Source organism: Dipodomys merriami, unplaced genomic scaffold, assembly GCF_024711535.1.
Source record: "Dipodomys merriami isolate MVZ:Mamm:240054 unplaced genomic scaffold, mDipMer1.0.p SCAF_7, whole genome shotgun sequence".
Taxonomy (NCBI): Eukaryota; Metazoa; Chordata; class Mammalia; order Rodentia; family Heteromyidae; genus Dipodomys; species Dipodomys merriami.
The window spans coordinates 38445090-38461347 of record NW_027206290.1 but is presented as its reverse complement, the minus strand read 5'-3'; the positions used below and the strand labels follow the sequence as shown (position 1 = coordinate 38461347).

At 45.3% G+C, this 16258-nt stretch overlaps 2 protein-coding genes across 5 annotated transcripts in view; both read left to right on the top strand.

Annotated features, from left to right (window-relative positions):
- The window catches only part of Ap4b1 (adaptor related protein complex 4 subunit beta 1), a 28662-nt gene extending 20000 nt beyond the window's left edge, over positions 1-8662 (top strand). For all 4 annotated transcript variants that reach the window (XM_070006383.1, XM_070006385.1, XM_070006382.1 and 1 more), the window contains 6 exons: positions 147-643; positions 2051-2134; positions 4285-4388; positions 6986-7193; positions 7397-7678; positions 7909-8662. In XM_070006383.1, the coding sequence (XP_069862484.1) occupies positions 147-643; positions 2051-2134; positions 4285-4388; positions 6986-7193; positions 7397-7678; positions 7909-8336 (1603 nt within the window). In that variant the 3' untranslated portion in view covers positions 8337-8662. The remainder of the gene's footprint in view (positions 1-146; positions 644-2050; positions 2135-4284; positions 4389-6985; positions 7194-7396; positions 7679-7908) is intronic.
- Positions 8663-10141: 1479 nt separating this feature from the next.
- Bcl2l15 (BCL2 like 15) lies at positions 10142-15185 on the top strand. Its single transcript, XM_070007498.1, is given in 3 exon segments — positions 10142-10708; positions 11254-11437; positions 14190-15185. Coding segments are annotated over 3 exon segments (576 nt in total). The 5' UTR covers positions 10142-10579; the 3' UTR covers positions 14453-15185.
- The last annotated feature ends 1073 nt before the right edge of the window (positions 15186-16258 follow it).

Genomic DNA, 16258 nt, shown 5'->3' with positions numbered 1-16258 from the left:
TAAAAAAAGAATAATTATGGAATAATTATGGAATCCCTGTTAGGAATTCTGTACTTGTTATAATAGCTGCCTGGTACAGGACAGTAGTATGCAGATATTTCTAATTTTGTTGTTAAAATAGCGCTTTTCTTTTCTTTTTTGGACAGAATGTCAAAACTAGACCAGTGGGGCCAGGCTGAGGTGTTGAACTTCCTGCTTCGCTACCAGCCTCGCAGTGAGGAGGAACTCTTCGACATTCTCAATCTGTTGGACAGCTTTCTCAAAAGTAGCAGTCCCGGGGTGGTGATGGGAGCCACCAAACTCTTTCTGATCTTAGCAAAAAAGTTCCCCCATGTACAAAGTGATGTGCTGGTGCGAGTCAAGGGGCCTTTGCTTGCTGCCTGTTCTTCAGAGAGCCGGGAACTCTGCTTTGCTGCTCTCTGTCACGTGCGTCAGATCTTACGCAGTTTGCCAAGTCACTTCAGCAGCCACTACAAGAAGTTCTTTTGCTCCTACTCGGAGCCCCATTATATCAAGCTCCAGAAGGTGGAGGTGCTGTGCGAGCTGGTGAATGATGAGAACGTGCAGCAGGTGCTGGAAGAGCTTCGAGGGTACTGCACCGACGTGTCTGCTGACTTTGCTCAGGCTGCCATCTTTGCAATAGGTGTGCGTCTGCAGCTTCTCCTTAGAGCTGGAGCCAGCTAGCTACAGCACTGTAGTTGGAGGAACCGCAGAACACAGAAGAGAATGAGTTGCTTCAGGGGAAAAAGTGTAGGTTACAAGCAAGGAGAAAGGGAGTTTTTTTTTTCAATCAAGACTCGTGTCTCGGGCTGGGAAGGTGGCTCAGTGGTAGAGCGCTTGCCTTGCATGCCTGAGGCCCTGGGTTCGATTCCTCAGCACCACATAAGCAAAAAGAAAAAAGTCGGAAGTGGCGCTGTGGCTCAAGTGGTAGAGCGCTAGCCTTGAGCTGAAGAGCTGAGGGACAGTGCCCAGGCCCAGAGTTCAGGCCCCATGAACGGACCCCCCCAAAAAAAAGGACTGGTGTCTCTGTTGTGATAGAGAATACAGGTAACTCAGACTATCATACTTGAAATGTGTATTACCTGTTGTCTTCTATCCATATACTTTTCCATACATCATCTTATTGTAGTCTTTTTTTTTTTTTTGGTCAGTCATGGGGCCTGAACTCTGGGCCTGGGCGTTGTCCCCTCAGCTCTTCAGCTCAAGGCTAGCGCTCTATCACTTGAGCCAAAGTGCCACTTCTGGCTTTTTCTGCTTATGTGGTGCTGAGGAATCGAACCCAGGGCCTCTGCATGCAAGGCAAGCACTCCACCACTGAGCCATGTTCCAAGCCCTTATTGTAGTCTTATGAGGCAGTAAGGAAAAGTGGGTATTTCTCTTTTTCCTTTGTGCGCTAGTACTGGGTCTTGCTTGAACTTGGAGCCTCACGCCCTCCCTTAGTGTTGTTTGCTGAAAGCTGGCACTCTACCACTTTACTGAGCCACAGTTCCTCTTCTGCTTTTTGTGGTTAATTGTCCATATAAGTATCTTGGATTCAAAGCTCAGCTCAGGCTGTGGTTAATTGTCGATATAAGTATCTTGGATTCAAAGACAGCTCAGGCTGGCTTTGAACCAGGATCCTCAGATCTCAGCCTCCCGAGTCCCTAAGATTACAGGTAGAAAGCCAGATGCCTGTGGCTCGTGCCTATAACCTAGCTACTCAGGAGTCTGAGATGTGAGGATCCTAGTTCAAACCAGCCCAGGCAGGAAAATCCTGAGACTTATCTCCAATTAAGCACCGAAAAGGATAGAAGTGGCCCAGGTGGTAGGGTGCTATTGTTGAGCAAAAAGCTCAGAGACAGCGCATAGGCCCTGCATTCAAATCCCAAGAACCAGCACCAGAAACAAAAATAAAGAAAAGATTACAGGTGTGAGGCACTGGCACCCAGCTGAAAATGAGTGTTTTAAAGATGAGGAACTATGGGATTGTTGAATTGGTAAAAGGTCATTACAGGCATGAGCCACAGGGCCGAGCTTGACTTACCAGTCTCTCCCTTTCCTTCCTCTGTAGGTGGCATTGCCAGGACTTACACAGATCAGTGTGTGCAGATTCTAACAGAGTTGCTGGGGCTTCGCCAAGAGCATGTTACCACGGGTAATGGCCACCTTTCTAGGACTTTTTTTTTTTTTTAATGCAAAGTGTCTGCTTTATAGTAGTTGCTCCAGAAATCTTTTTGGGGGACTGGTGATGATATTTCACACCTGTAATCTCCACTGTTCAAGAGGTAGAGGTGAGAAGATTATAGTCGCCTAAGGCTAGCTGGGCAGAGTTAACACAAGACCCTACTTGAAAAACAAACTAAAAGCAAAAAGAACTGGGGCAGCCTGGTACCAGTAGCTCATGCCCAGAATCCTAGCTACTTGGGAGGCTGAGTTCAGAGGATCCTGGTTCAAGGCCAGTCCAGGCAAGAAATTTGATAGCTGAGTATAGTGCTATATGTGTGTCTGTCATCTTAGCTGTAGCAGCAGGCAAAAAAAAAAAAAAAAGGATGGTGGATTTCTGTGTGTTCCTGGGTAGGAAACAAGACCTAATCTTTCTCTCTCTCTCTCTCTCTCTCTTTATCTCTCTCCCTCGCTCTCTCCCCCTCTTGCCCCCCCTCTCATCCTGGAGCTTGAACTCAGGGCCTGGACACACTCTCTCAGCTCAATGCTAGTGCTCTACCACTTGAGCCACAGTGCCACTCCAGTTTTCTGGTGGTAAACTAGAGATAAGAGTCTCACAGACTTTCCTGCCTGGGCTGACTTTGAACCATGATCCTCAGATCTCAGCCTCCTGAGTAGCTAGGATTACAGGCATGAGCCACCTGTGCCCAGCTGACATAACTTTTAAAAACATAATTTATTGTTATTGGAAAGGTGCAGTCCTGAGTTCAGATCCCAGTACTGCAAGACAGGTTTTCTTTGAATGAGTAATCTAAACCTGCTGCTCTCAGAGACGCACAGGACCGTCGGTGTGACAGGGTCTGTACCACACATAACAGATACACACAGGATCTTTAGTGTGACAGGGTCTGTACCACAGATAACAGAGGTACTAAGAAGGCCTTGCTTGATTTTTTTCCCCCCATGATTTTTTCCTGTACTGGGCTTTGAACTTAGGGCCCTGAACTCTTGCTTGGCCTTTTCTGCTCATGGCTGTTTCTCAGTCAGCCACAACTCTAGTCCACCTTTTTTTCTGATAATCTTATAAATGTTCTTTCCCCAGTTTGCTCTGAACCACGATTCTCAGATCTTAGCCATTGACACTTAACTTGGCTTAATTTCTCATCTCTTTTTCTTTATTTCTGTGAGCTCTTGTTTTCAAGATTGGGACTATGGTGAGGCAGCAAGGTTATAGCAGTGCAGAATTTAGAGAGGCCTCTCCTACGATTCCTGCAAGCCTCTGCCTTCATAAACTATTCAATTCTGGAACCTTGCTAGCCTCCCCACAGCCCTAAGGTCCAATTATACTGTCTTCAGAATATTGTTTGATCATATTATGAACTCACATTTGCATAAAACATTTATATTATATTTATATTTGTGATACACATTTATTTTACTGTGTCTACATATAGTTATTAACATTTATAGATCACATTTTTATATGAATATGTTACATTTTATATATGTCTGTATTGTCTGTGCTAGTGCTGAGGCTTGAATTCAGGGCCTGGGCATTCTCCTTTAGCTTTTTTGCTCAAGGCTAGCAGTCTGGCTTTTTGCTGGTTAGTTGAAGATAAGAGTCTCAGGGACTTTCTTGCTCAGGCTGGCTTCAAATTAGATTCTCAGATCGCAGCCTCATGAGCAGCTAGGTGCACAGGTGGGAGCCATCAGCGCCTGGTTACATTATATATTACAGAGTTCATTTCTATATATTAGCCATTTATCTTCAATCCATCTGACAAGAATAACAGTCATGGCTGGGAAGGTGGCTCAGTGGTAGAGTGCTTGCCTTGCATGAATGAGGCCCTGGGTTTGATTCCTCAGCACCATATAAAAAGCCAGAAATGGTGGTGTGGCTTAAGTGGTAGCCTTGAGCTGAAATGCTGAGGGGACAGTGCCCAGGCCCAGAGTTGAAGCTGTGACCTACCCCCCCCAAAAAAAAAAAAAAAAAGTCATATAAGAGTATTGCCCATGTCCTGCCTTTCTCAGATAAGGGTCATCCTACCAAACCTTATTTCATAAATCTAATATAAGACTTGCTCGGGTTCTTTGCTGTGTGCAGGTTCTAATCCTATACTCTTGTCCTGGACTTTATTTTAGCGGTGGTGCAGACTTTCCGAGACCTAGTTTGGCTGTGTCCTCAGTGTACTGAAGCTGTATGTCGAGCCCTGCCGGGCTGTGAGGAGAACATTCAGGACAGTGAGGTACAGTGTGATTCTCTGGGCACCGGATCTGTTTGTTTTTGTTTTGTAGAGCTAAGGATTTAACCCAGGGCCATAACAGTATTGTGTGCAAGCGGGCGAGCACATACCACTACTGCTGTTTGATATCAGGGCCTTGAGCTTTTATTCTGCTTTTTGCTCACAAAGGAACTCTACTGCTTGAGACACACCTCCACTTCTGGTGTTTTGGTGATTAGTTGGAAATAAGAGTCTCACAGACTTTCCTGCCCAGGCTAGGTTCAGTGACCTTCCAAATCTCATCTTCCTGAGTAGCCATTGGCACCTGGCTTAGCTATGTTTTTTAGTACAAATTCTTTTTTTTTGGGGGGGGGGGTCTGGTCGTGGGGCCTGAATTCGGCCTGGGCACTGTCCCTCAGCTCTTCAGCTCAAGGCTAGCACTATACCACTTGAGCCACAGTGCCACTTCCGGCTTTTTTCTTTTTGCTTATGTGGTGCTGAGGAATTGAACCAGGGCCTCATGCATTGCAAGGGAAGCACTCTACCACTGAGCCACCTTCCCAGCCCCTACAAATTCTTTTATACCATTGCTCTCCTGAACATTTTAAAGTCAGAGATTTAGATCATGGAGGATTTTTTTTTTTTGTGAGGTGTGGGGCTTGAACTCTGGGCCTGGATGCTGTCCCTCAGCTCTTCAGCTCAAGGCTAGCACTCTGCCACTTGAGCCACAGTGCTACTTTTGGTTTTCTGGTGGTTGGTTGGAGGTAAGAGTCTCATGAACTTTCCTACCTGAGCTGGCTTTGAACTGTGATCCTCAGATCTCAGCCTCCTGAGTAGCTAGGATTACAGGCGTGAGCCACTGGTGCCCAGCCATGGAGGATTTTTTAAATTATAACTTTATTGTTATTAAGGTACTGTACATAGGGATTACCATCTCATAAGTTAGGTCACAGGTATGTGCTTTTTCCTTCACTCTCCCCCTAGTTTTCCCCTCCTCTTCCTGCCCACAGTTGCATGGTTCATTTTCTGCATAGTGTCTACTGAGTATCATGCCTGAATCATTTCACCCTTCCTCCTTCCATTTATTTGTGTCCTCCATTACCCCTCACAAGACAGAAAAAAGAACAAACAAAACAAAAAGCAAAACAACAACCATCACTACCAACACCAACAAAAACTCCATGTTTTTAATTACAGGCTCATACCTGTAATCCTAGCTACTCAGGAGGTTGAGATCTGAGGATCATGGTTCAAAGCCAGCCCAGGCAGAAAAAGTCCATGAGACTCCAATAAACCACCAGAAAATAGGAATTGGCACTGTGGCTCAAGTGGTAGAGCCCTAGTCGTGAGCTGAACAGCTGAGGGACAGTACCCAGGCCCAGGGCTCAAGTCCCACGACTGACCAAAAAAAAAAAAATTACTATTTTCATGTCCTGAAATTAATTTTAGTAAATAATATTTTAAATGTTCAGAGGTATTATGCCATTGTGTTCTTCTCCTACAAGTATTTTAAGTGTTCAGAGGTACTGCTGGGCGCCAGTGGCTCAACACCTGTAATCCTAGCTACATAGGAGGCTGAGATCTGAGGATTGCCATTCAAAGTCAACCCGGGCAGGAAAGTCCATGAGACTCTTAACTCCAATAAACGACTAGAAAACCAGAAGTGGCACTGTGGTTCAAGCGGTAGAGCGCTTGCCTTGAGCTGAAGAGCTGAAGGACAGCGTTCAAGCCCCATGGCTGACCAAAAAACAAAAAAACAAACAGAGGTGCTCTCCTCTAAGAGTATCTTCTTTAGTCTTTTTTTTTTGGAGGGGGGGTGTTCCAGTCGTGGGGCCTGAACTCTGGGCCTGGGTGCTGTCCCTCAGCTCTTCAGTTCAAGTCTAGTGTGCTACCAATTGAGCCATAGCACCACTTCCGGCTTTTTTTTTTTTCTGTTTATATGGTGCTGAGGAATTGAACCCAGGGCCTCATGCATGCAAGGCAAGCGCTCTACCACTGAGCCACCTTCCCAGCCCCCATTTTTACTTCTTAAGAAGTCTCTTTTTACCTCCTTTGCCCATTTAGTAATTGGTTTATTAGCTTTGGGAGGGGTTAATTCCTTGTATGTTTTGGATAGTAGACCTTTCTCAGATGTATTGCTGGTAAATAGATCATGAACTTTTAACTGAAATGAGAACCAGAATTATTTGTGGAATTTTTAAGCTTGAGTATTCCCTTTTGTTTTTTGTTTGTTTGTTTGCTTTTGGGGGGGGGTCCGGTCGTAGGGCCTGAACTCTGGGCCTGGGCACTGTCCCTCAGCTCTTCAGCTCAAGGCTAGCGCTCTACCACTTGAGCCACAGCGCCACTTCCGGCTTTTTTCTTTTTGCTTATGTGGTGCTGAGGAACCGAACCCAGGGCCTCATGCATGCAAGGCAAGCGCTCTACCACTAAGCCACCTTCCCAGTCCATGAGTATTCCCTTTTGTATTAGTATTTCTTTTCCTGTTTGTCATAGTATAGCAGTGAGAACCAATATAATAATTATACCTTGTCTGCTGGAACTCAGGAAAAGCGAAAGCAGTCATTGTCTACTTACATCCTAGGCCGCCCAGGGCTGAGCTCTTGTGACTTGCTCATTTCTAGGGCAAGCAGGCGCTTATTTGGTTACTTGGTGTCCACGGGGAGAGAATTCCCAATGCTCCGTATGTGTTAGAGGACTTCTTAGAAAACGTGAGGTCGGAGACGTTTCCTGCCGTGAAGATGGAGCTCCTTACTGCCCTGCTGCGCCTTTTTCTCTCCCGCCCTGCCGAGTGCCAGGACATGCTGGGCCGCCTGCTACACCACTGCATAGGTATGAGAGGCAGGCTGCCCTCCCCCAGCCTGGAAAATGCCCGTAGCTTTGTTTGCTGAGTCAGTTGTCCTGTCTGGGACCTGGAAGAAAATGTTAGTGCTTCCTAGTGTCTTCACTTTTTTTTCTTTTTTAGTTTGCACATGGTAGGAGGATAGCGTGAGCTGTTTGTCTGTTTTTAATAACTGAGTCTTGTGTCATCTCAGAGGAAGAAAAGGATATGGCTGTTCGAGACCGAGGGCTATTCTATTACCGCCTCCTGTTAGTTGGCATTGATGAAGTTAAGCGGATCCTGTGTAGTCCAAAATCTGACCCATCTCTTGGACTTTTGGAGGATCAGGCAGAAAGACCTGTGAATAGCTGGGCTCCAGACTTCAACACCCTAGTCCCAGTGTACGGCAAAGCCCACTGGGCAACCATCCCTAAATGTCAGAGGGCAGAGCATCGTGGCCCAGAGCTTCCTCCCAGGACATCCTCTGCCACATCAGGTAAAAGTAAATAGTCCTTACTTATGTCTTCATCTCCTGTAATGACTGGTGGAAAGTAGATTACCCTAGCTAAGATTGTCCCCTGCGTTATGAAGCCTTTGTGAGCAAGAAAGGAGTTCATCCTTGGTTACGAATCCAAAGACAGAGTCACACAATATATTTTGAGGACTGTAGAATAAAAATGTAGCTTATGCAGATTATCTTCTACAAAAGCTTTCTAATTCCTTTAGGACACCTGACACCTGGGGAGAGCAAGGAGACACTACAAGAACTTCCTGATTCTGATGCTTTGGTACTGGTCCCCAATCACCAGCTTACTGCTGAACATTTTGAGAAGACTTGGCTTAGCTGCGAAGTAACTCATCAGCAGGCGCTGCCTTGGCGGGGAGCGATCCATCCAGATGCTCTGCAGACGGCCCTGCAGGTGGTGAACATTGAGACCATCGCAGTGAGCAGGCCTGGGGCTCAGCCGTGGAAAGCCTACCTCAGTGCTCAGGATGACAGCGGCTGTCTGTTCCTAACAGAACTGCTGTTGGAGCCTGAGAACTCAGAAATGCAGATCTCGGTGAAGCAAAGCCAGGAAAAGATGAGCTCACTGAGCAGTTTTATTTCTGTATTAGAAACTGTGATTGGAACAGTTGGGGACATTAAATCATAACGGATTCTTGCTCCTTTCCCTAAGCAAATGGACAGCTATCAGAATTTCTTAGATTTTCCTCATTAGATCTGCTTATAAGTGCAGGTGATATCAGATGCAAAGGAGAGTGGGAAATTTAGGAATGTGGACACTTTTTTAAAGTTTTTGTCCAAAGACCCGCTTACCTCCTTCTGCCTAATGGTAATGATAAACCCCATTTACAGTAACGGTATTGTAGAGATGATGTTGGTTAAGAGTTGGGGATGAGGTGGGGATAGGATTGGGATCTTTTTCAAATCAGTTTTGAAGGCTAGGTTACTTATTAAATATGCCTGACATCTGTGGAATCTGATGGGTCATCATTTCTAAGAGGTCATCTTTTTTTCAGGGAACTGACTATTCTCATATTCCTAATTATGCTTTTTTAGGCAAGGGTCCCAAGTATTTCGTGTGGTATCTAAAGTATTTCTTCAGTCTCATATCTCAGCGTTATCAAAGCATCTTCTCTTCTGACAGAAGCAAACTGCTGCATGCTGGGAAGGTGGCTCGGTGATTGAGAGCTTGCCTAGCATGCATAAAGCCCTGGGTTCAACTCCTCAGTACCACATACACAGAAAAAGCCAGAAGTGGCACTGTGGCTCAAGTGGTAGAGTGCTAGCCTTGAGCAAAAGAAGCTCAGAGACTTCTAGATAATTTATTTTGCAACACATTACTGCACAGTTGTAAATAACTTATATACTGTAACATCACTTTCAGTTATGTGTAAATAAATAAATTAAGGGGCTGGGAAGGTGGTTCAGTGGTAGAGCACTTGCCTTGCATGCTCGAGGCCCTGGGTTTGATTCCTCAGCACCACATAAGAAAAAAGCCAGAAGGGCTGGGAAGGTGGCTCAGTGGTAGAGTGCTTGCCTTGCATGCATGAGGCCCTGGGTTCGATTCCTCAGCACCACATAAGCAGAAAAAGCTGGACGTGGTGCTTGGCTCCAGTGGTAGAGCGCTAGCCTTGAGCTGAAGAGCTGAGGGACAGCGCCCAGGCCCAGAGTTCAGGCCCCATGACTGGCAAAAAAAAAAAAAAGAAAAAAGAAAAAAGCCAGAAGTGGCGCTGTGGCTCAAGTGGTAGAGCGCTAGCCTTGAGCTGAAGAGCTGAGGGACAGCACCCCATGACTGGACCCAAAAAAAAAACAACAAAAAACAGCTATCTCTGTCTCCACCTTTCTAGTGCTGAGATTAGAGGCACATGCCAAGACCTGGCTTTTTCCTGGCCATCATATATGCCATCCGTTCTCCTGCATACAGTTGTATTCCTCCCTGTTTTTGCTCAATGACTCCATACTTATCCTTCAGAACTCATCCCAGGTGTCAGCCTTCCCAACCATTGTATTGGCTTTCATGTTCTGATAGGGCATTCTATCTCAAGGACACAGGATGTGATATGACTAGTCATGACTAGTCATATCACATGGCTATTGTTTCTGTTGGATTGTGAGCCCCATAAACACAGTAAACTTTCCCTCTGTCATTTTTCTGTATCACTTTCAGTGCTGTGTGTAGTTCTCTGCACATAGGCGCTCATCAAATATTCATCATAGATTGTGATCACTCAGTGCCATGATCCAAAATTGAATGCTGTATTTGTTTTATTTTTATTTTTTTGGGTCCGGACGTGGGGCCTGAACTCTGGGCCTGGGTGCTGTCCCTCAGCTCTTCAGCTCAAGGCTAGCGCTCTACCACTTGAGCCACAGCACCACTCCGGCTTTTTTCTTTTTGCTTATGTGGTGCTGAGGAATCGAACCCAGGGCCTCAGGCATGCAAGGCAAGCGCTCTACCACTGGGCCATCTTCCCAGCCCCTGTATTTGTTTTTAAACTTCAGAATCTTCCTTAAGTTTCATCTCAAACAGGAAAAGGAAGTATCTCTTAATGAAATTACCCAAGAAGTTCTTCCTCAACTCTGTTTTACAGAGGGTAATTGGATATTGGCTGGCTGTAATGATAAAAGCTATTAATTAATCTTATGTACTAGTTGTATGGTTCAAGATAAGGAACTGAAGTCATCAGCAGGTCTCCACTGGTGTAGGTGAGCTCTGGAGAGAAGGCTCACCTTTCTGAACAGCTCTTTTGTAGAAAGGTCCAGGTCTGCATGTCTCATGTATACATAAGAAACTTTATAAGAAGTAGATACATTTCTGTTTTTGACGTCTCTGACTTCCTGCTTAGCTGACAACTGATTATTTTGTGGGAAAGCAAAACTCAGCAAATACCTAAAATGAGCGACCTAAATTTTGAGGAGCAAATAAAACACATCGTGAATGCTCTTCTCAAAGACTTCCTGACACCATTACAACCTGCTAACCAGAGTGGTGGAATGGAAACATACTCAGGTAAGACTCCTGGTGTCAGGTGGCAATGACATGTCCATAAGAGAATGGAGTCTGCTTTTTATTTCCTCCTAAGTTTCTAAAGGCAGACTCTAGCCAGGTGCTGGTGGCTCGCGCCTGTCATCCTAGTTATTCAGGAGGCTGAGATCTGAGGAGCATGGTTCAAAACCAGCTGAGGCAGAAATGTTTCAGTGAGACTCTAACCTTCCCATTAACTGCTCAAAAGAGCCAGAAGTGGCGCTGTGGTTCAAAGTGGTAGGCCCTAGCCTTGAGCAAAAGAGCTCAGGGACAGTGCCCAAGCCCTGAGTTCAAGCCCTCACCTCAACCGACAGAAAAATAGGAAGGCAACCTAAACTTCTAGCAACACTCGGGGAGAAATGAATTCTAAACGCAGGAAGACTGTCAGAGTATTGTTGTTAATATTTGTGTGTGTTCCGTACTTGGGTTTGAGCTCAGAGCCTCACTCTCACTTGGCTTTCATTTACCACTTTTGGAATATGGCTCTTACAGGGATGTTGCAGTCCTTGGGAGAGAATAGTACCACAACTGTTATAAAGACTAGAAAACTCTGTCCCGTTGCCCAGGTCCTGAGCTCATCATCCCTCCCAACATTGTGACAAAGGTGTTTGCTCTCTCTCAGGAGAGTCTTGGCTCTTCCGATGTGGCTGTCATTGTTGGTCACCTTCGGATCTTGGGTGACCATTACAATGGAGACTTGGAAATGTCTGCCTAACACATTGCAGCCAGTCCAGAAAAGGTCAGGTTTTTATTTCTTGCTATTGTTTGCTGCTGTTCTTGTGTAATTTTATGACTAGGAGAGTTCAGTGAAACTTTGGGGTTTATATTCATTCAAAGAAATGCCAGTTGCTAATTTTGTGTGTGTCTGTGTATGCGTCTGTGTCTGTGTCGGTGTCGGTGTCGGTGTCCTGGGGCTTGAACTCGGCCTGCATGCTGTCTCTGAGATTTTTTTTTTGTCGGCTGTGGGGCTTGAACTCAGGGCTTGGGCACCATCCCTTAGCTCTTGAGCTCAAGGCAAGTGCTCTACTGCTTGAGCCACAGCACCATTTCTGGTTTTCCTGTGGTTTATTGGAGATAAGACTCATGGACTTCCCTGCCCAGGCTGGCTTTGAACCATGATCCTCAGATCTCAGCCTCCTGAGTAGCTAGGATTACAGGCATGAGCCATCAGAGCCCGGCATTGTCTCTGAGATTTTTTTGCTCAAGGCGAGTGTTCTACCACTTGAGCCACAGCTCCACTTCTGGCTTTTTGGTGGTTAATTAGAAATAAAAATCTTGGGCTGGGAAGGTGGCTCAGTGATCGAGTGCTTGCCTCACATCCATGTGGCCCTGGGTTCGATTTCTCAGCACCACATACACAAAAAGTCAGAAGTGGCTCTGTGGCTCAAGTGCTAGAGTGCTAGCCTTAAGCAAAAAGCTGCTCAGGGACAGAGCCAAGGCCCTGAGTTCAAGCCCCATGACTGGCAAAAAAAAAGAAAAAAAATCAGGTTTATTTGTCCAAGCTAGCTTCAAAACATGATCCTCACCGGGTGTTAGTGGCTTACGCCTGTCATCCTAGCGACAGGGATCATGATTCAAAGCCAGCCTGGGCAGTAAAGTATATGAGACTCTTATCTCCAATGAACTAGCAGAAAACCAGAAGTGGTACTGTGGTCCAAGTGGTAGAGTGCTAGCCTTGATCTGAAGAGTTGAGGGACAGTGCCCAGGCACAGAGTTCAAGCCCCATGACTGACAAACAAACAAACAACCATGATCCTCAGTTCTCAGTCTCCTGAGTAGCTGTAGATGAGAGCCACTGTCATTGGGCCCAGTTGCTGGGCGTTAAAATGTAAATGATAAAGAAATGGAACTTTGTGACTCTGTAGGCTGATCAAGCCCCATGACCAAAAAATCCCCCCAAAAATGAAACAACCAAAAAAGGAAAACAAAACCCAGCCCTTTGAAACAGCCTCAAGCTCATTTGGAAAAATTTCAGTACAAAGAATTTCTAATTATTTCAGAATAAGGAACTGACATGATAATTGATCATGCCTTAATGTTATTTCCTTCAAAGAACATTCTTTTATATAACCACAGTCTAATCAAAACAAGAAAATTAACATTGATACAAAATCAGCAGATCCTTAGGTACCATTCAAGCTTTGCCAGTTCCCCCCAAAAGTACCATTTATAGCAGAAAGACTAGGCCAAGCATTGGGCTCTTGGATCTACTAGAAGTGCTTTTATCTAGCAAGTAAAAGGCCTTAAGTTCAAACTTAGGACCACAAAATACATATATCTGTCAAAATTATATATTGTTTAATTATCATGTCTGTCTGGCCGCTTCAGTCTGGAATAATTCCTCAGTCTTTTCTTGATTTTGTTTTTTTTCAGTTGTTCATGGGGCCTGGGTGCTGTATATGAGCCTTTTCACTCAAGGCAAGTATTCTACCACTTTTAGCCACAGCACCACTTCTGGTTTTCTAGTGGTTCATTGGAGATAAGAGTCTTACAGACTTTTCTGCCTGGGCTGGCTTTGAACCATGATCTCAGCCTCTTGAGTAGCTTGAATTACAGGTGTGAGCCACTGGCACCAGATTCCCTTCTTTAATTTTTTTTTTGGGGGGGGTCCAGTTGTGGGGCCTGAACTCTGGGCCGGGGCACTGTCCCTCAGCTCTTCAGCTCAAGGCTAGCGCTCTACCACTTGAGCCACAGCGCCACTTCCGGCTTTTTTCTTTTTGCTTATGTGGTGCTGAGGAATTGAACCCAGGGCCTCAGGCATGCAAGGCAAGCGCTCTACCACTGAGCCACTTTCCCAGCCCCTCCCTTCTTTAATTTTTAACAGAAGATCTTACACTTTCTATGACTAGCTTGGAATCAGCCATTCTCCAGGGACTTTTGTTTCTTTTAATGAAGAGTCATATGTAGAAACTAAGATCTAGGTATCCTTCAATATGTATGTATTCCCTTCTTGGCCTGCTTGGGTTCTGACACTCTGTCCTGACTGCTGTTGACTCCTTTATACCCCAAAAGATTTTTTGTGTGTGTCTGTGCCAGTACTGGGTTTTGAACTCAGGGTCTTACTTTCTCTCCTAGCTTTTTTTGCTTAAGGCTAGTGCTCAACCACTTCAATCATACTGCCACTTCCAATTTTTTTGTTAATCGGAACTGAGAGTTGCTCAGAAAGCTCCATGAGACTCTTATCCCCAATTAACCACCACCCTCCTTTAAAAAAAAAGCCGGAAGTAGAGTTGTGGTTCAAGTGGAGGATGCTAGCTTTGAACACAGGAGCTACCAAGAGTGATCAGGTTCTGAGTTCAAGGTCCCAGGACCAAAGGGAGAAAAAGAAAAGTCTTTTGGATTTGTCTGCCCAAGCTGGCTTTGAACTGCGATCCTCAGACCTCAGCCTCTTGAGTAGCTAGGATGACAGGTGTGAGCCACCGGCATCTGGCCCCCCTGTACTTTTGAGTGCTACTCCAGTAATGGCCATTCTGTCCTCAGTTGGAAGCTATACTTTGGCCTGGTGTGCTCAGGATTCAAGCTTCTCCCATGAGAGGGCCTTTCTTGCAGTGTTGGTGAAACTTCTTGAATCTGTGGCCCATGTGGTTCCTAAAAATGTAGAGCAGCTGACTGCTCCAGTGGTACGCATAATCAGCAGGAACAAGATCAATGGGACCAGAGCCATCCAAGAGTTCATTCAGAAAAAAAGAGGATGGGTGAGTTTCCTGGGAGACCCTGGCTTTGCTAGGTATTGTACTGTTTAGCTAGTTATTAGGTCTCTGTATTATGACCCTTGTTTAAACTTGGAAACTAGTCTCGAAAAGAAGTCTCTTTACATCGCAGTATTTTGTTGCCAAGGAAAGAGGAATGGGCAGCAGCTCAGCTGTGGGGTTGGGCTCCTCAGCCAAGTTGCCTAACATGTCACGGACGTCCTCTGTATAATTAACCTCAACTTCAACACAGTCATTGCAATTCACTGGTGGTGTAGTTCTAACTGCAGCCTGACTTTACTCTGCTCCTTGGTAGATTTCTTTTTGTTGGTGGTGGTGGTTGAGGGGCTTGAACTCAAGGCCTGGGCACTGTCCCTGAGCTCTTTTTGCTACCACTTTGAGCCACAGCTCCATTTCCAGTTTTCTGCTGGTTTATTGGAGATAAGAGTCTCATGGACTTTCCTGCCTGGGCTGGCTTTGAACCGCGATCTTCAGATCTCAGCCTTCTGAGTAGGTAGGATGATAGGCATGAACCACTAGCTTCCTTGGTAGATTTTTAGGTCTTCTTTCTGACTTATTTTTTTGGGGGGGTGTTAATATCAGGGGCTTGCTTTTTTTCTCAAGGCTGGTGTTCTACCACTTGAGACATGCTCCAGTGCCAGCTTTCTTTTTTTTTTTTTTTTTTGTCGGTCGTGGGGCTTGAACTCTGGGCCTAGGCGTTGTCCCTCAGCTCTTCAGCTCAAGGTGAGCGCTCTACCACTTGAGCTACAGCGCTACTTCCGGTTTTCTGGTGGTTTATTGGAGATAGGAGTCTCACGGTCTTTCCTGCCCGGGCTGGCTTTGAACCGTGATCCTCAGATCTCAGCCTCCTGAGTAGCTAGGATTACAAGGCGTGAGCCACCAGCGCCCGGCTCAGTGCCAGCTTTTTGCTAGTTAACAGGAGATAAGATTGTCTGCTCAGGCTGGCCTCAAACCTTGATCCTCAGATCTCAGCCTCCTGGGTAGCTGAGTTTACAAACACCACGGCCTGGCTCATTCTGTTGTTTCTTGGACAGTTCCCAAAACCATCGCTTTGACTGTAGGTTTTCTTTTTAGGAAAAGCTGGAGAGCAAAGAAGAGTAGTTCTTCTCTTGACTGGACGTACTGCCTCTTTGACTAATCAGGACATTCATCATTTCTGGTCACTAAAAAGACAAATAAATCAAAAACCATCTTTGCCTGGGCAGAACACAACCTAGCTGAATAAAATGCAACCTTGCTGAATAAGTTGTTTTTTACTGATTAGTAAAATTGGGAGCAGCTCCCAGGATTCTACAGAGCTTTTATACTTTTGTCTTTTGTATGAGATTTAATGAGGGTTTGTTGAAACGAAGCCTTCTAGGGACAAAGTAATGACTTGTTATTAGTGACATTCCAAGCCACAGAGCAGGCCTGAAACACAGGACAATGGAAACTTTTTTCAGATTTAACCCAGTCTTGTCTGGGTAATTTATGCAGCCTAAAGGATCCTCAGGAAAGTTTTTAGTTGAAAATTGTTATTTTATGTTGAGTATTTTCCTTTTTTTTTATTGTGAAAATACTTTACAGAGGGGTTACAATTACATGGGTAAGATAATGAGCACATTTCTTAGCAAGCATTGTAGCCTCCTCCTTTGTTTCCCCTTCCCGTCCCTTCCTATCCTCCCCTCTCCTCCCCCTCCCCCCATCCCCCCCCACCAAAGTTGTAAAGTTTGTTTTTCGACATACATGTTGAGTATTTTCTTTCAAATGTATCCCTAAATTTCAAGTTGCTTTTACCTGCACAGAAAGGTAAAAGTAGCTTCGTTTTAGAGTTTAAAGTCGAAGGCAGCAACTTATTCA